At 39.0% G+C, this 20,120-nt stretch overlaps 2 protein-coding genes across 2 annotated transcripts; both read right to left on the bottom strand.

Moving 5' to 3' along the window:
- Positions 1-1,559: 1,559 nt before the first annotated feature.
- On the bottom strand, positions 1,560-8,572 carry trabd (TraB domain containing). Its single transcript, XM_077569532.1, has 10 exons — positions 8,467-8,572; positions 7,999-8,039; positions 7,723-7,789; positions 6,158-6,324; positions 5,869-6,009; positions 5,271-5,381; positions 5,032-5,171; positions 4,298-4,470; positions 3,450-3,546; positions 1,560-3,083 (listed from the first exon to the last, which is right to left on the bottom strand). The coding sequence occupies exons 2-10, from the start codon at positions 8,020-8,022 to the stop codon at positions 2,912-2,914; spliced, it is 1,092 nt and encodes a 363-aa protein (XP_077425658.1). The 5' UTR covers positions 8,023-8,039; positions 8,467-8,572; the 3' UTR covers positions 1,560-2,911.
- Positions 8,573-9,146: 574 nt separating this feature from the next.
- On the bottom strand, positions 9,147-19,677 carry panx2 (pannexin 2). The gene is made up of 6 exons (XM_077568453.1): positions 19,586-19,677; positions 17,593-18,221; positions 14,231-15,345; positions 13,459-13,594; positions 12,364-12,549; positions 9,147-10,946 (listed from the first exon to the last, which is right to left on the bottom strand). Exons 2-6 carry the CDS (start codon positions 17,819-17,821, stop codon positions 10,627-10,629), a joined length of 1,986 nt encoding a protein of 661 aa, XP_077424579.1. The 5' UTR covers positions 17,822-18,221; positions 19,586-19,677; the 3' UTR covers positions 9,147-10,626.
- Between the last annotated feature and the right edge of the window lie 443 nt (positions 19,678-20,120).

The following is a 20,120-nucleotide window of genomic DNA, read 5'->3' as shown; positions in this document are numbered from 1 at the left end:
AACATCATCAACATTATCAGCATAACGTGGCAGTGTCGTCGAATTGGCCACAATTCCACAAGGCATTTATCTCCAAAAGAACACCATACAATAGAGCATGGTGGTTGTAGCAACAGTTAATAAAAAGACTGTCTGAACTTTATTTGAGAGGTTAATTCGAGGTAGGCCTATGTGCAAACTCCACTTTTGAGTTTGACTATGATAATAATTCTGAATACGGCCACTCAGTTATGTTTGTGCGTACAACCATATATCTGTTGTTTGTTTTTGACTTTTTTTTCTTTACTACCTTTAAAAATAGATTTACTTTTTACTTAGTTGTACAGGTTATAAGTCACAAATTGGTGGAATATATATATTTTTTAATTATTCATCTTGATAGCGTTTTTCTTTTAACACAAAAATGTGGAATTTGAACAGGGGTCTGTAGAATTTTACTGGATACCGGAAAAATAAGAGTACACCACTGTGGAGCCTTTTCTGCTGGATGCGGAAGAAGATCTATGTCCAAAATGGTTTCTACTCTTATAGGCTATTGTCTTGGCCGCCCACTCACCTACAATCTGTGACCCGATGGTCTTAACTGGTTTCAACTATATAGGCCCATGTGTACCAGAGTGCAGATACATAGGAAGACGCCAGGACAGGACAGGTCACAGCAGGCTAGCTCAAGTCACTAATCTAATCATCAAGAGCCCAATTCTAACACTTTGTTCATGTTTAGCAATGTCTGAATTTCTATTCTGTCTACTTTTGGGTCAGCATATTTGTTAATTGTAAATTACAGCTGGCGTCCCTTCTCCCTTTAATCAAACCTAGCTAATGTAACATTTTCTTTTTAACTGACACTTAATACCTTCAAATTACAGCGGAAAAGAGAGCTTTAAAATTTTTTAAAAAATCATTCAGGCTATTTATCCTGATCGCAATTGTTCTTTGCCTTGGTCAAATGATATACATACATCAGTCCTTCTCAAATAGAGGGCCAATTGGTCTCAAAATTATTTATCAATTGCAAATGTTTATATTCTTCTGCCAGTGACATACAGTGACAGAACAATTAAATGCTCTTCAATTAGATGGTAAAGGGTACGATAAACTTGTGTATCCACCTATTGAAATTAAGCAGAATTAGTCATGGCTTCCTGCAAGCATATCAGCTAATTGTTCAATTAGACTGACCCATGTTTCACATTAGTAACTTTGTGAGGAAAAATTAGTTGAGATCATTGCCTCTATATATATATATATATATATATATATATATATATATATATATATATATATATATATATATAGGGACATTTGTTTGGTGATGTGCCAAGAGATTTTTCTTATTTAAACACTGCTGCAGCAGTGGGAAACACTTGCCTTTTTAAACAAATTAATTGGTCAGACAGAGCATTACTGTCATTCAGTACCTAAAGCAAACTTTTTCTTTTTTTTTTGGAAAAAAAAATCTAATTTAGATTTAATGTTGGGTTTGCAGTGAGTATACTGAAAACACTTGTTAACGAGAGAATAAAAACAGACATCTTCTCTGTGAAATTCACAGAAAATTACATTATAGCACTTGATTGTAATGTAATTCATGTAAACATCAATTGAAAGACAATGACACCTTTCGTGTGTAGAACAATTTCAAGGTCCAATGACATTCTACAAAAAGGCATTGTTATTGCTTAATCAACATACTGTAAATGGTTATTTTGCAAATTAATTATTTAAGACCAATTTCTAAGTGGCATCACCTGCATTATGAATACAATTCATTGTTGGTTGATAGAGAATCATGATAAGTAGGCAAGTTTGCAGTCTACTGAGAAGCGATTATACAGTACTGACGATTTTACACATTTAAAGACAATTACAGCTGGAAGAAAATATATGCATTACAAAGAGCTGGTGAAGTAATGTTATATGCGGTATTGTGAAGGCTTTAAAGATGACTTACTACACACATAAAATAAGTCAAGAATGAATTTTAACCAGAGATTGAGGTCCAATTGATTGATGGCAAAATCTGGGCACGTTGTAATCCTGCAGGTTTGTGACAATTGATGAGTATTACTCACCCTGAGAAGCGTAAGCCTTCCCTGCAATGAGTCTCAAATGAACCTAGATGCCATGCATTGAAATCGATGTACTATCCCCATATTGAAAGTCTACATTTAAAATAACTATTTACAAAATATGCCTTACAACTTTATAAATTTGTACTAACCATTAAGGGGTACAGTACGTCAAAAATGCATATACACTTGCTGATGCATTGAGAGGCACTTGTTAGCAGAGGCAAGACTGCGAACATGGACATTTTGTTATGCCAACTTAAGTCTTCAAATACATGCCAATGTCGAGTTGGTAAGAATTTAATCACACAACTCACTGTACCAATACTGTTTAAAAAAAAAAAAGTTGCAAAAAAGCCCATGTATAGTCATATTATATTATTTGGTATTAGCGTAGACTGTCATTCCCATTGCATTTGTTTTTAAATGTATATAAAATGATTGCCAACCAAAAACTGGCACAAGAATGGAGAAAGGAAAGAGGAGAAGAAAATCTAATGAACATTTTGCCGGGGCATTTGTTTGAAGATTTGACTAACCATAAAATTACATTTTCTTAAGCTTTTGAAAGGAATAAACGTTGAAGCATTACAAACACAGTATTGGTATTTTTAAACCTTAAAAGCCTTTCCACAAAATTCCAAAGCAATCGTGTGTAGGTTTCTTTGGCTGTAAGGCCGTACAATGTCCGTTGGGGCACCACATCTCGCCCTGAGGTCCTTATTGGCTGAGCGAACCTTCCTTTCAGCCGCATCTCCTTTTAAGGCCACTGGGAAAAGATGCACTGTTTCATGAAGCAACCGTGTCAGTCAGTGATGGCTTTCAGATGACCTGTGAGGTCAAGCAGGAGATGGTCGTAGATTGTCCACCACTGATTGGACGGCAGATGAAGACAACAGGGCTCGAACTAAACTGCGTCCAGCACGGTAGCAGACGTACCCCAGCATGCCCATCACAACACCTTTAACTACAGTGTGCAAAACCCAGCCAAACTGAGAGGGGGGCGCAACACTGCAACAGAAGAAGAGAAATAAATGAGTTCCCATATTCTGAAAAGGTAAATGTGAGGCCAGAATTGAATGCGAGTCACGTCGTGTCTTCTGTAGTTTCTGCCATGAGAGACAGAAGTCTCGCTGCCATGCATTGTGCTAGCAATAATATAAAGATACAACTAAAAGTAGCGAGTGGAATGTAGTTTAATGTAATGTAATACAGGTATCCTTTAATTTAGAAACAAATACACTTGGATAAGTAACGTGTTTGTTACATTAAACCTACTAGTACAATTAATCCAAGAAGTCACTTAAGTAAATGTAACAGTAAATATGGCACATTACTACCAACCTCTGCTCTTATTTAATGAAAAGATAAACATACCTCATAATTTCACTGATGTTGAGATGCTTCTCCCAGTTTCTTTCAATGCCAGGCACATGACCCATTCCGACAACTCCCACCACAACAGCAGGCACTTCTACAAGAGTGCACAGTATGATGTCATTGAACATAGATGACACATGACTGAATCATAAATGAAGAAATATATTGGAATGCTGCAGTTACTCAAGTCTCATGAATGAGATGCTATTTAAGTATTTCTGGTATGAAATCGGAAAAGCCTTACTTCCCACCTTTCTTGAATGCAGCATAAGTGCCTCCATTTTTTTTTCCAACAGAATGGTTTTAACAATTTTTTTTAACAAAATTTACAGATGTAATGATGTGCCGTCTTATGACGTCACATTTATTTATTTATTTTTAACACTTTATGGAGCAAGGAAATTACAAATATTCAACCAGTCAGTCAGGGCGGAGGTAACTAAACAGTTTGAGCCAGGGAAACACGGTCAGTCTGTTGAAAAGTTAAAAAGATGTACTCCACATAGAAATGAGTCAAATGGGTGCAGTACCACATGTCCCCCAGCAGATGGCACACTCCCTGGATGGTTGAGGTTAGCAATTGAGTTTTGGCCAGTTTGTAATTTTCGATATTTAAAAAAGTTTTACAACAGTAAGCGTGCTGTCATAAAATGGCACATCATTAAAACCACCAAATATATAGTTTAACAAAAGAACAAAAAGAAGAAAGTGCTTAGAGGCCGAGAATCTGTCCAGCTAGAGGTCAAACGTTCAGGTCCACCTCACGTTGAGCCACTCTTCGAAATGCACTCTGCAGCCAGCGCTTACTATACGCAGTCATGCTCATTACACAGTGTAAAACCTACTCTGGGCATTAGGAGGAGCCTCCACACAGCATGCAGCCTGGCGCAGTGTGTGCGTGAGGTAGATGTCTCTCTCAGCCACGATAGTCTGGTGAAGAGCTGGAAACTCTCCAATCATCTCTGACATGGTCTGTTCCAGCAGGTCCTTCTGTTTACACTTCTCTACATCCTCTTTGCTGAAATGTGGCACCAAGTGCAGCATGATGAGTTCAGTGTCACATACGAATGATAGTTTTCTTCATCATGTACAGTTTTGTGGTTCTTGTAAACATTCAGTGACAAAAAAAAAGGGGGAACAAGACGGGCTTAATAAAATCCCTGCAAGCTTTCAAAACTTGTTTCATTTAGTTTGTGCACTACACACATTTAAACTACACTTACTATCTTCTCCTAAAATAGCTTCAATGAGTATACAGTAAATAAGGCTCCTATTACTATGCAAAACGTAACCTAATTACGCTTCATTCGTCATTCAGAGCCATTTGATTCTATGCATGTTTACAGCATGCGATATGTCTCGTTACGTTCAGGAAAGAGTTATTAACCATTTCATACAATAGCTGGTTTGTTTTTAATAAAACCTGCATTGCTTTAACCATGTTAAAAGAGTACGTAGTTAAGGGGGAAATACATAAATAACTTATGGCTGTGATACAACACCAAAACAACAAAGAATAAATCTTGCATCTCTATTATTTCTAAATAAAAAAATGGGGAAAAAAAAGTGTGTAAGGCACCTGATTGGGTCAGAAAGGAAGCAAAGACCCCAGGCGAGACGGGCCTTCTGCCACAGGCTGAGAGCAGCAATAGCCCTCTTGAACGTCACAGGGATGGGCCTGTCTCCAAGATGAAACTTACAGAACGGCACACGTCGAGCCTGTGCAAAAAAAACAAAACAAAAAATACAAGATTCATTGCCAGGGGCATCAAAATCAAAATGGTTTAGTGTGGGGTAATATAGTGACAATCTTTTCACCTCTTTGAAGGCTTCCCTGAACTCCCCACCAGGAGCCATGCCGAGCTGCTCAGTGATGTGAGCGGAAACTTTGAGCAGAAGAATCTGCATCAGGCCAGACATCACACCATTCTGACAAACAGAGGAACAAACTCAAGTGATATGCCACCTTCAACTGGCAGCACATTTGCAAAAGCTGCTTTTGTCAAAATGATATTGTGTGTGAATACTGCATTTGCACTAGTACTGTACCTTGATTGTTGTATGCAGTACAGTACACACATTTATCATTGCTTGTATTCTTTATTTTTATAACACTAAAGCCTAACGTGGCTATGGAGATGGTAATCGCTACATAATTAATACAAAATCATAAAAAGACAACAGTCTTAACTGCCAAAGAATTCTGCTGAGAAGAGAACTTTGACATCAAGGAGTGCATATTTTTACGCTTTCTTTTCTTGCCAAACAGCTGTAAATTGCAAAAAGGTGACATGAAAATGAGAAAAGGCACGTTTTGTATTTACAGATGTGTGCTGTCACTGAGTAAAACTATACAACGTATGGGAAAATGGCCTATAAACTTTATGGATTCTCTTTTGCTCTATGAAAGTCTCACCTGTTTGATAGCCTGCTGGACTTTTTCAAGGTTGATCTCTTTGGCTTCCCTCAGCAATGTATTCTCATCCATCTTCAGCATGGACACCCTGTACTGGCACAACTCCACCACAACCACATCCGGTTGCACAGCACGGATCGTCTGTAGCAGTGTACAAAAGAGTGAGTAAGAATACAGATAGACCAAGAGGAAAGAATAGAAATGTTCACTGACATAGGAAATGAATATAGTACACAAAAAAAGAGAAAATGATGGCTTGCAAATTCTCAAAGTGAAACGGGCGGCTCACCGAAGCCACATCTCTTTTGCTGCTGTCACTAAAGTGGGCAGTGCCCACTAAGTACAGAAGGCTGCCATCAGGGGAAATAAGACGGGTCACTGTCTCTGGTAGTTCAGGTGATGACTGGCGACGCTGGGCTCTATATTGCCAAAGTAGTTCCATTGCTTCGCTGTCGGCTGGAAAAAGATGACTGACAGTTAACAGAAAGCGTGAATGTCTCATCATATTTTCATTTTATTTATTCACTATCCTCATTAAATCCTCAAGGGAACATTAATCGCTCACATATGCCACATAATGTATGTACTGTATATGTCAGAGCAGAAGTCACATGTGCAGGAATGCAAGCCATGAATTTCTTTTCAGAGTTCTCAAAGCTTCATTTGAATGAAGAACAAATACAGTTTTAAGTCAGACCTTTGGGATGCTAAAATAACCTCAAAATACATTTTAAAATTAGAGGGATCTTCACAGTTCACACTTTATATAAATGTCCTCCTGGTGGATTTGCAAACAGAATCTGAAGCTGTACTTGCTTGTCATGCTTTGTTAAAATTGGCTTGTTACGTTGCTCAACCTCAGTGGATGATTTTACATTTCCTGGTTTAGTTAAAAATGGTATTAAAACAGTCCGCTGTTTATATTTTGACATCAAGAGACCAGGACCACACCTAAAAAAAAATGTGATCAATCACCATTGAAACAGGAAGTGGCCACTGAGTATATAGTGTCACAGTGTCATGACAGCAACAATTTTGTATTTTGACTTTTGCAACTAAGTACTAATATGTACGTGCTTTTGTACTATAATTAAATTTGGTAATTGGACCAGAGATTTTTTTTTTAACAAGAAGTATCTGTGCCAAGTTTACGCCAGCCTTCAATAGACATTGTTTGCATCACTCAAACTGCCTGTGGCTATTAGCGCTGGCGTTATTGAATGACACATTTTTTATCAATGAGTCTCATTTGCAGAGAGGTGGGCAATTTCTCTGCAAAATATATGCATTTTACCTTTTTAAAAGTTTAAATACACGAAAAAATCCCGGCCGCACCGGGGTGCAATCGGGTTGGCATCGCAGTTTGTAATGAATTTCCCCACCTGCGCGTGTCTTGTGGATGAGACGCTCCGGATTGGTCCATTTATAATAGTTAGCGCTGCGCAAAAGCCATGCAAACCTTTAGTGGATGGCTTTGGAGCAATCCGCGTGAAATCACTAGAACTAGAAATACCACCTATTTTGGTTATACAGAAATATTTAGTCTAGAATTTCACAACTACAGTAAAACCAATATTAAAATGTAAAACGTTTTGTAACCGATGGGTGTTACTGTGCCAATCAATGATAATAACCATAATAATAACCAAAAGTGCTGTATACTAATATAACTGTGCAAGTTTGTCAAAATTATAATGTACTGTATCTTCTGGTAGATGGACAAGGTGCTGTGCATTTTGTAAAGGAGAAACAATTGCATAATCAGTTTCTGGGTCACAAAAAAACAAAACAAAACTACAAACCAGCAATCACAGATGACAAATTTATAAGGGAGGTTAAAAAGTAAAATCTTACAAAGTCCTGGAGGACGAGGTGGTAGTGCCTCTTCTGAAGGATCCTCCGGTGGTCCTACAGACTCGTCCTGTGACCATTAGGAGAGAGATTAAATCTAGATAGTCACAGGTCTTTCCAGTTTGACAGCAAGTGTGTGCGTGTATCCGGTTAGCATAATGGCATCCGTTTAAAATGGTTATCACTTAATAGATACATAATGTTAGTATATGATATGGCATTAATTATAAGAATTTTTTTTTTTTTTAAACACACACACACACACACATATACACAAACCTCAGAATTGGTGTCTTGGTCCATACTCGAAGCTCTCCAAGCTGAACGTGACAAGACAACAAAATGAAATTTAACAGCAAACGTTGTAAAAGTTGAGTCAGTGTCAGTCAAGTCTGCCTGCTGACGTCGCGTTACAGCAATGTTGACGTGTGTACTCAGCTAAAAGCCTTTGACTTTTTGCGTAATGTTACCATAAGGTAATTTACTGAAGTAATGGTCACGCCAAGGATCCCATCAGATCAAAACGCGAAGATAGCAGAACGAACTACTGTAATAAGCTAGCTAAACACTCAAGGGTTTTCTCGGTTTCAGTAGAAGAATGATGATAGTGACGCTAACACCAGCTGGTATGCTAGCAAGTTCAAAATGTCAGGTTATTCCACGAGAATGAACGAGTATTTTTAAAAAGTCATTACCAATACAATGATTATTACTAGAAGACACATTTACTGTACAAAATTCACTTACTGATCAAATCAAGCGTCAGTTGTCACCACTTTCGGAGCAGTGCCTGTTTTGTCGTGCGCAATGCATTATGGGCAAAGTAGTCATTTATGAATCACCAAAATGTGACGTGTATTCCAGTGGTTCTCAAATGGGGATACGTGAAGGCAATCCAAGAGGGTACGTGAGGTTTTAAAATATATTTAAAAGTACAGTATGTGTAAATATTTCAAATAAATATAACATCATAAAATTAATTTTATATTCAGTAAGCTATTCTTCATCTCTCCCATACCAGAATGATTCAACCTACTTGTCATATGCCACCTAGAATCACCATTGCTTTTTACTTAAAATAAAAAAACAAATTAAAAAAATATATTTGTTAGAGCTTCACTATGATCCCAAAAGACACTTATGTGCACACATCTTTATGATTAAATTCTTTCTTCCTTTTTGTAGTTATATCTTTATATTTCCAAATAGTTCAAGAGAGACCACATAAATACAAATAAAGTTCAAGAGTTGAATAAATCAGACAATGACAACAGGGCACTTGCTTGTGTGTGTGTGTGTGTGTGTGTGTGTGTGTGTTAATTTTCTTTCTTTCAACCAGAAATGCTTTGCACTGGTTAGGGGGTACTTTGTTGAAAAAAAATATTTCACATGGGGTAAGTCACTGAAAAAATGTTGAAAACCGCTGGTGTATTCAATCATTTTAATTTATTTTCATTTCTAGCAATTTACAGTCACCAATATGACCAATATACTTATCCACACGGATCCCAATACCTGCCATATAATTAATTCCGTACCACAGTCCTAATGTAAATTGTACACACGGCAGCACGAGTGGCTTTTGAACTTGGTAAATTTGTGCGACAAGTCTTATTAATTAAAGTGCTTCTCGATTCGTATTATCCACTGTTATTGAAAAACTGAGAACTCATTCCGCACAAATTTTAATGAGCTAAACGTAGGATTTATGTTTTTAATAATCGAGGTCATGCCATACTCATGTTCTTATGATAAACGTGTACTCTATGAGGCTTTTATTATTATTATTATTATTATTTCCTCATTATACTTGATGTAAAGTGCTAATGTAGGCTTACTGGTACTTTACTATACTACAAATTATAAGTGAAACTTTCATTATTCTCTTCCTTAATCGGTGATATGGTGATTGTTTATATGATGTGAAAAATAAACTAATTTAGAAGACATGTACAGTATACTATGACCTTCTCCCCCCCCCACACACACTTCATATCATTCCTACTTGGAGTAAGCAAACAAATGTACCAGTGACCCAACTGATCTACATTCACCATTTAGTAATTCCTTTTAAATACACCCACAAAACGTAACTTCTGTGGACGTGCTGTATCAATAACTTTATATATTAAGTTCCTCTGAAAAATGACGTGTTGTGCAGCTGGCTCCTTTGCTGTCCCTCAATACATGATCTATCATTTATGGCGTGCAAATATACTTGTATCAAGTGTTCAAATGCGATCCTTAGTTGTGAAGAAATGTCGATGACAAAGCCATGATGCACTTTACAGCTTAAACACTTCACAAGCACATCATCATCATCAAATACAGTGACTGTGACATATGATGTGGTAAGCGCATACATTATTGCCACAAATATATTGTGATCTTTTGCATATTTACTTCTGCAGATCAAAGATTGTATTGCGTGAACTACCTGTCTACTTGGCTATTGTAGTAAAGGGACAAAGCGATATATGAATTCAACTTTTTTTTTTTTTAAAGAAACAATGCAGTCCCCTTTGCTGCATGTGTTTTGTTTTGTTTTTTAAAGAAAAATCACTCACCCTTTATAGTCATTCATCCAATCATTCTGTTTCACCCCTGCTCTGTAGCACCCTGTTGAATTTGATCACTGCTGGTTTCATTGATGGGTGATGAATTGTACACAGTCATCCTGAGATATGAATGCGACATCGGTTCTTACAGTAAGACTCTGCTTAACATCGCCACATAGACAAACTTGTCTCAAAGTCAATTCTATAGTACAGCACTACCGCACTCAAACGAGCCAGCATATAAACTGTGTGTGACTTCACGAGAGTAGACATGATTGACGTAGTGGTCATTGTGTGCCGAGAACAGTGTTAACTAGAACAGAATCACAAAGGAAATCCATCTCTTCCTTTAACATTCCCCTGCAGCGATGAGTTCCCCTGGTCTCCCCGCCAGCCTGTCTCTACGGTTTTCCTCGTCCTCTTCTTCCTCAAAGAGAGTATGATGAATACTCAGCAGCTGGTGTGTCGGGGCTCTGGTGAGTGTTGGTGGCTGAGACTCAAGATTCTCCACTTGTGTGATGGGCTCCCCGGGAGTGGGAGAGGGTTTGGGACTGAGGGGATCTTCACTGGATGGTGGGTTGGGGCTACCACCGTTTACGTATGTGCTGGTAGGCAGGGTCACCGTTGAAAAGGCAGTGGTGGTAGATTGTGGAGAGCAAACCTTGTTCTCTGGAAAACAAATGTTGAGCGTAAATGAGCTTGCAAATCCAAATAAGTAATTTTTCTTTTCCAGTGTTTCCTCAGAGAGCCCTCTGCGGCAGAAGCAGTGTTGATCTTGACAACGTTTTAAAATTTTAGTTTTAGTTATAGTCTTTTGACTAAAATTAAGTAAAGTTTTAGTCATAATTTAGTCATCTCATTGTATTTTAGTTTTAATCCAATTTTAGTCGATGAAAAAAAAAGAGCAATTTTAGTCGACAAAATTGACAGTTAAGTCGATATTTTCCTTCAGCATACATTTCAACTTTTATACAGAAAATTATAACACACCTATTTGTAACTGTAGTTTAACCCGCAAGACACATTTATTAGGCCTACAACGGTGTCTTTATTGATTGTTTCAATGAAACATGTTGAACTGACAATATTAAAACTTAGTTTTCACCTACTGAAAATTAAAAAACGTGCATAATTGTTTGGGATTGATTTTACAGCTGCACAATGATTGTAAATAACTGAACAGTTTCTGAGTGGTTCGTTTCTCCCACCCGCGTTTCATTCCTTCTGATTAGATTGTGTGAATTTTCGTCACTGCGTTGTTTTCATTTTCGTTTTAGTCATTGACGAAATTGTCCATCAATTTTAGTTATAGTTATAATCTCAATGAATGGCTTATTTTTTAGTTTTCGTCTCATTTTTAAATGCAAAATGTTTTGGTGACGAAAAATATGACCAAAAAAATGTCACAGACGAAATTATCACTAGGCAGAAAATGGGGTTGGGCCTGCGGCAGCAGCTTTTGGCCGTCTCCTGGCGCAGACGGCTCGCTGAGATTGCATTTTCGTCGCCAGGTTTCCCTGTGCTGAGCCTTGAGGGCCTTAGATCACTTAGTATGCTGTGTTTTGAATGTTTGTTTATGCACTTCTTCTTGTCTGTGGGTCAGTATTGGGGAATTGTTTTTAAACTAAGTAGAGCACTTTGAGTTGAATCATTTTTTGGGGGTATTAAAAGTGCTATAAAAAAGATTGATTGATTGATCCCATGACACAGGAAATGTCAAATATTGTAACCAGTCGACATACGGCCCCATATATACATTTTCAACAATCATGTGCTGTCCAGCAAACACCTGCAGGCACCGTTTCACCGGTTGAGAGTCAAATGAAGTAACTGCCTTTGTTACACGGAAATGGCAATTCCCTATTAATGACTTCTCTGTTGGCTAGTACATCAAACCTCTTCAAGGCCTACTGGATGATTAATCCAAACTGCATTGCTTGACGATGGAAATAGGGATTAATGGTCTTTGTACTAGCTTTTGCAAACAGTTGTCCAGGCCTATCATGAGAGTGCGGGTTTAAGAGTTTTACTTTTCACATCCTGAGATTGTAGCTAAGCATATAGAAAGTGACTCGATTAATCTTACCTGTAACTGCACTAGAAACATGAACAATGGTGTGTGTGCCTTCAAGATATACAGTATCCATGTTGTGCTCCGAGGGAAGAGGGTCTGTGGTCGTGATCTCCACTTTTGGTTTGCGAATGGTCAGCATGTACGGGTGAACATCCAGGGAGAAGTTGCGAGTGTGCTTTTTCTCAATCCCACTTAAATCTACAAGGACACGAAGACATTGATAAGATCTTACAAACGTTGTACTCAGGGATACAGACAGCATTTCAATAATCTTTTTCCTTCTGTTCTATAGATAAACTAGGCCGATGTGATTCACTTTCTCAGAAGCCCTCTTAATCTCTTGGAGTAGAAAACCAATCTCGTAGTGGGATGCATAGAGAAGCGAACTCCGAGCCCAAAGTAAGGATAAAGGACGGGAGCTGAGGCTGGACTCTGAACTGTGTTATACTGTTGTGGCGAGATTTGGAGTTGACCGATGTAATGGAGCTGGATGGACGGATGTTTTAATGGACGCTAAACACTTTGACTGTTTTCATCACCAGACAGTGTGGCTAATGGTTTCCATTCTGTTCCGCTACTGTATTACTAGCCACTCAGCATTTTCACCAAACAGAATTTCAGATGACTGACGTTTTTGTCGGTGCCACTACTCGGGGACGCAAATGTGGTGTTGAGTGAAGGCCAAGTCTGAAAACCACCACCTGCCACTGAACTCTACACTCCACATTTTTAATTTGTATGAAAATATCCATGTATCCATTTTCCATAACCAAGCTGCTTTGGGCAGGAGGTGGTCTACACCTTGAACCAGTCAAGCAAAGTCAAACTAACCTAACTAACCCTAACCCTAACCCTAGTCAAACACAAGGCACACTCGCATTCACATTCACTCTTTTGGACAACCTGGAGACTTTAATGATCATCACATGAATGTTTTTGGAATACTGGAGGACTCACAGAAAGCCTAGACAAGCACGGGGAGAACATGCAAACTCCCAAGCTGAGAATCAAACCCAGAACTTCTCAACTGTAAGACAGACTTACCCACTACCTTACCGTACAGCCCTGTCTGAAAATAGGAATGTAAAACATTTGAAGTTGAAATACCTTTTGTTGCAGGATACTGTGTACTCTTCGTATCCAGAAGCGGTGCAATAAAACTGTCTGCTACCGTCTTTCGTCTGAGCGGTTTGGGTTTTTCAGGCTTGGCATTATTTTCCAAACGTGTCAGAGTAAGAGGTTCCTTCACAGAAGAAAAAACAATAGCCATTATTTACATCGTATAGCAATGTTTAATGCACTGTTAATGTTGTTTCGTTACTTAACCCTGGAGAACCCACAGGGTCAAATTTGGCCCCTATAAATTCTGCTACTCAAATAACAAAGACCTTTTTTTTTTTTTTTACAAATTTAACTTCAAAAGTCCAGAGTGCCACTTCTGACCCCTGCATGGGGCCATCTAGTGGATGAATATTGCACTTACATGAGCCAGAGTGGTGGTGACAAGATGGCTGGCAACATGCTGTTTTGTTGAGCTGGAAATCAATCCAAACAAAACCATCTTCTCAGCAAACCATCAGATGGTAAAATTGTGTTTTTTTTTGCTAATCTATTTCATATCATGTTGCAGATTGCCTAGGAGTATGTTTTATATATATATATATTTTGATAAATTAGCAACTCTGAGCTAGTTCAAAAAACAAGGGTTAAAATTGAAAAAACATATTTTGGTGTTCAGTGAACTTATAGCAGTCATTTAATGTATAATTCATAATTTTCCAAAGAAGAAAAGGGTTCTTGGGTTCTCCAGGGTTAAATCCCTATTTGTGAACTACTTTCAAGTTTCTCAGCGTTATTAAACCTACAATTCCCAACTTACTTTAAAAGACTGAGGAAGAGGATTGGAGGTTGGGATCCATTTAATCTTCTTGCGGGGTCGTTTGATGACAAGCGGCTCCGTAGGCATCTCTCCCACTCCAAGATCTGAGGGATCCATGTTTGGATCTATTGTTTGGATCCCAGAGTCTCTCACGGTGGGTGTTGCATCGTGGTTGGACTGTGCAAGAGCAGCCAACAGCTGCCGGACCACATTATCATACATGAGGTCGCTCTCATTGGTGATGAAGTCCAGCCTGTTGAGGGACTTGATGTGGTCTCTGTTCTCATTACAAAACATGGCCAGGATGTTGATGTCACAAAACTGAGACTTCTGCCAACGGCGCCGTGTCTTGATACCCACTTTATGCAACTTGTCGAATACAAAGTTGGACTTTCGCACCACAAATAAATGCAGCAAATTAAGCAGGATAATAAGGTTTATGGTGCAGAGCAGAGCGATATCGACCGCTGCCATGATTCGTTGCAGCTGCACAGCAGGCAGCTTACAGTTGACCCGAAGCTTGAGCTCTGAATAGCTGCTGATGTCCGGGAGCTCACCAAGAGCGCAGGTAAATTCATTTTGTCTTTGTCGGGCATAGTAAGCGCTCAGGTAGGAAATGGGGATCGAGCTGAGGCAAATGATAGCCAGATGGCGTGCCAAGTAAATCTTTGCCAAAAAGTTACTTTGGCCTCGTCTTTCTAAATATTTCTCAAAGAGGTTTTGTTCAGGACTCTTCTCTTTCTCCGCATTCTCTATGATCTCCCTCCTCTCCCGCTCAGTGATGCCGGGTCCTTTGGATTGAATCTGCTTCTCAATCTTTGGGGCACGGCCCTCAGCAGCTCGATGATAACAGTTATCAATCTCTTGAAGCAGGAAATTGAGTTCTGACGTAAGCCGAGTCGAGGCAAGAAACTCCCAGCCCAGAGCGGGGATGTACATGATACCAGTAAAGGCCAGAAGGGCGTAAGGTAGAAACTTGTGCTCAAATAGTGAAGGCCAGAGGTGAGACTCCACACCAGGTGTAGCGTCACGCAGCTCCGTCCAGCAGTAGCCTCTTGCGTACAGTGCCTGGTCCCGGGTGAAGTTGTGTGGTGTGTAACAGTATATGGACTCCTCTGAGGATAGAAAACAAAATAGGGAACACTTAAAACCGCCTTCGATAACTGACATTCATAGTATTTCTACTTTTATTTTACTGCATCCATCCATTTCAACCTCTTGTTCTTATTAGGGTCACAGTTGAGCTGCAGCCCATCACAGCTGACTTTAGGCAAGACCCTGGACTGGTCGCCAACCAATCCCAGTATTTTACTACCGGTATACAGTATGTAAATTAAACGTGTGAAGAGTGTAATTTTGTCTTTGAGATCACTCCAGACTAGGGCACATCTTTTACAGTGCTTGTCTTTATACATGTAAAAATGTCACCGTATTTGAACATTTTCTAAAATGCCTCCAATGCATCGTCAAAATGCGAGTGTTACTGTGCGTCAGTTGTGAATATGGAGGCGGAACAGATGATATCAACACAGCTGCCTATCATCTACCTGTTCATTGTTGCTTTGTGATTGGTAGGGCTGGGTTTAAAAAAAAAAAAGAATAAGCAATATTGAATCGATTTTCCTTTTTAAGCCCAGTAACGATTCACAAAACCATGAATTGATTATTTTAATATCTTGTTTTCCCATAAATTCACATGAAAATAGAACTTTAAAGGATTTTTTGTATGTCTAACTGTTTTCTTGAAATTTACTGTTCACATGAATTAAAAAGTTGTATCTTACATTTATGAAAGACCTGACTTATTGCACTTTAAGACTATTCAGAATCTTTTAAACTCATATTTACAATGATCAAATTAGAATTGTGAAAATATTTTCATCTCATCCTTGCTGATGTTAATGTTTGAGTAACACTGTAGTGATTATATCACGTGTTACTTTCATTAATAAACTATATCATTTTACCAGTTACTGCCTCTGCAAAATTTACATTGGAATTTAAAGTGTGTGGAGTTTTATCATGTCCTTGACATTTAAGAAGAATTGATGTTCCATAATTAATCGACATTTGATCGAACTGAAGTGAATCGAGTTGGGAAAAATCTAAATTCGGTGATTCGGCGGATCAGTTAAATATCAGTATATACACTTCGTCTTCAAATTATCCAGCTCAGATTGCACAAAGATTAGTGGTGGGCGTATCGATCCAAATATCAATATTATAGATAACAAACCAGTATCGACATTGGGTCTATAATATACTATAATAATAATCTAGTAGTTTAGTTTCAGTTTGGCTCTTTTATCGTCACGTGACTTAGCTGCTCATCTTTGTAGAAGATTACATGAACACATAAAGTATTGTACTTGAAAAGAAAATATTTACATATTTTTGGTATGTTGTTTTATGTTTTATAGTTGATGTTGCATGACAATCTTTAACATGTTTTTTAAGTTGAAAAAGAAGCGATGAAGGCAGAAGTTTTAGTTATTTTTTTTGTATTTGTAGTTTCCTAGCAGTGCACTTTGTTTAAGAAAGTAAAAAAATATATGTATATTTTGTTATGGTTGTTGATAAAGTATACTTTGTCCTAATGTTGTCCTTTGTTTAAAAAGGAAACAACACAAAAACACTTGAAGGTTGGAAATTGATTGTGAATATGCAATACAGCTACATTAATTAAAAAATAATAATTATATACCATCATTTTTAAACGGTATTAATATCGGTATCAGCGATGCTGACCCTGTATTTACTCGATATCGGATCGATACCAACATTTGTAGTATCTATCGCACATCACTAACAGAGTAGATACATTTGGAAGTAAACTAGGACAAGATCATCATTATTTCAATATATATGTTTATGACATTTAAGGTGGTGTGCTGTAATATTTTTTCAATACAAAATAAGATCCTAGGAAACACTGTTCTACAAAGCCCATCCATGTTGACTTTGGCCAATTGGTTTAATTACACCGCGCTAGTCACCAGTCAATCACTGGGTGACTGTGAAATAACTGAAGAATCCAGAGAATGTTGAAAACATAATCTCTCAACAAGAATGCTTGAGCCAAGTTCTGAAAGATGTGCGAGCAGCCTCATATCAAGTCAAATTAATAGAAATGATGTTGCCCAAAGGCATTAAAACAAAAAATCACCCAAGGTAGCCTACAATACGTAGCATGTTTTCTTCAAGAAGCCTGACTCAGCAGTGACCAAACATCACATTTAGTCTTTCTCCACAATAAAATGTTCCTCTCTTGGTGATTGGCTCAGGGTATAGTCCAAAATCCAAATTCATGTTTTGTTACAAACTTTACCTAAAATATGTAAAGTAGTTCGCAACACGCTCACCTGCAAAGTTCCTGGTGAAAACGAGGGTGACCAGCAGGATGGGGATGATCACCGTCCCTATCGTGACAACACGATCAAAGGGCAGCTCCAGTTTGAGCTGCACCATCAGACTGGCCAAGGCGCCGCCCCTTTCATCTTGCGACGAGCCCGGCAGGATGAGCTCCTTCAGTTTCTCACCAGCTAGTAAAGCCGTAGCCATGTCTAAGTTTTGGTCAAGGATGTTCTGCATCTGGGAAAGAAATGACACACACTACAAGCCCGTCTTGGTTCGAGGGGCGACCGCACTCTTGCATTTGAACTTAAATAACGCAGTCTGGTGCACACCCGCACAACAATCGGTGGGCAACTTGAGCCTCAGTCGCCATTGATGAACAAGGATCGGCTCCTGTTGCGTGTTTCTTGCTTTTATCTCAAAATGTGATTTTGCTGCTTCTCAAAGCAGTTCCATGTTCAAGTCAATTTCCAAGGGCGCACTATTTTCTCTGCCTTTTCAGCTTACTTCTCTTCATTTTGTTGCAGCGCCACAGCCCTTGGTTCAATTCACACTCTATGTGAGTGTAGGCTTAGTTTAGGTTGTGTCCTTGAGATCCTGAGGGAGCTGGTAAAGAGACACCTTCCTTGCCGTCTTCCTGAAAGGCAACAAGAAAATGAAACAAGCTTTTTATGTGAGTGTCAAATGACAGAAAAAAAAGAAGAAGAACAGAGCTAACATCTCACAAATACGTCATTAAGTACATCCACAAGAAATACTGCTGTTCCTATCAAATGTACATAAATTGTGCCCAATTGGAAAAGGATAGCTATATCATGGTCTGACCAAACAAGTACGATATAAGAATATGCTTACATAAAAGGGATACAGTAAATCATTTATAAAGAAAAAAGAGCCAAAAATCAGAAGTAAAATATAGTTTTGCAAAATGTACAATATTGTAGCATCAGACCACTTTGCTACCATACAGGACGCCTACTGCTCATGTCCTCTGCGAAACAACATGCGAGATGAATTGTAGCATTTGCGATGACTTGACTCTTTCTGAGCATGTGTCTTCATGCATACATGATGTCCATGCATTTTTGAAACTGCTGCAGACTCTCTTGAAGGTTGTGCGCATGTCCCTTGTGTGGCAGCCTGTCCTTGTCTACCTGTCGTACCCTCTCGCTTTCCTCCTTTTATGCAAAATGAGCTCATGTGTGAAGCCAATCCCATTTCTCTTTGCAGGGATGGAAAGTGCCTTTAATGGCTCAGAGATGAGAAGCTTGGGACTCTCCCCTGCATAGTGCCGCGGGACATCCACTTTGCCAAAATAACTTTTTCCACACCCCAAATGCTGTGTGAGGTGCAGGTCAAAGAAGCCATCATAACTTTGTTTAATTTCAATTTAAAGGGGCAGCATGGCATTTTAATCACTGGCGTCTCCGAGCCATTTGGCTCCAGTCCATTCGGACAGATTATGTCCCACAGTTGGATGACACTTTTCATTTTTAGATAGGGAAATCCCTCAGTTCTATCCTCCTGGATGTTCACTACTTCACTCAAATGACAAGCAAATTGTTTCATTCAGCAGAGTACGACTATGAGCAAGGAGGGAGGAACTTTAAGTCCACTTGTCCTCAGGGTTACTTACACACTGACAATATGCAACGTTCATGTGGATCCAAACCCACATTTACTGTAATTAGGTAAGCATCATGTTGCCCTATTAGCTGATGATGGGGCTTAGATGCATCTCAGTACATGGCAGGTCCGGGAGAAATACACGTATAGAGCAATGCAGCTACAAAACATAAAAGTGCACCAACTAGCTGCGTGTGCGCGCGCGTGTATGAGTGTGTGTAATCTCTTCCTTTGTGAGCATGAGAGGAGCTGCTTACGCGCGCGCGGGCTCTCTAAAGATGCTCAACACATGATGCTACAATGTAACAACATCGCGTCCCAGTGTGTACACGTCGGTACATGTTGGTGAGGAGCAAATAGATCAAATTCACCCACCTTGTCTGGAAGCATCTCTCAGCAGGGTTAATAATCTGCAGTGCGGGCGAGCAGTTTACAGCATGTAGCCGCGCACACCGGTTTGTTCCGCCTTTACCCCCACAAGCCACCCCCCCCTCCCCCGCCCCTTCCTACCTCAGGCACCCCTCCCTCCCGTCAACTCCCCTCTCCTCTCCAGTCTCCATCTCCTCGTCTCATCTCACATTAACATTCTGTAGCTCATCACACAAGCTGGCGGACCTAATGGCGCTGGTAAGGAAGTGAATTGTAAGAGGTGATGCCAATTGATGATCAATTCCCAAATAATGACCAATGCCCATATTTCCGGTTTTCCACATTAATTGCGGTCACATTCAGCTCCGATCAGCATCTACGCTGCACTCATATATATTTTTTTAAATATGGTAAACCATCTAATGCAAGGCAGTAGGTGAACTGAACAGTATCAAAAAGTGTCTCATAATGGCATTAACCTATCTATATATGCTAATATAGCATTTTCAATAAAAAATACTTGAAAATAATGGCAATTGCA

The sequence above is a fragment of the Vanacampus margaritifer genome, chromosome 6 (genome assembly GCF_051991255.1).
Source record: "Vanacampus margaritifer isolate UIUO_Vmar chromosome 6, RoL_Vmar_1.0, whole genome shotgun sequence".
Classification (NCBI taxonomy): Eukaryota; Metazoa; Chordata; class Actinopteri; order Syngnathiformes; family Syngnathidae; genus Vanacampus; species Vanacampus margaritifer.
This window is presented reverse-complemented; position numbering and strand designations above follow the sequence as displayed.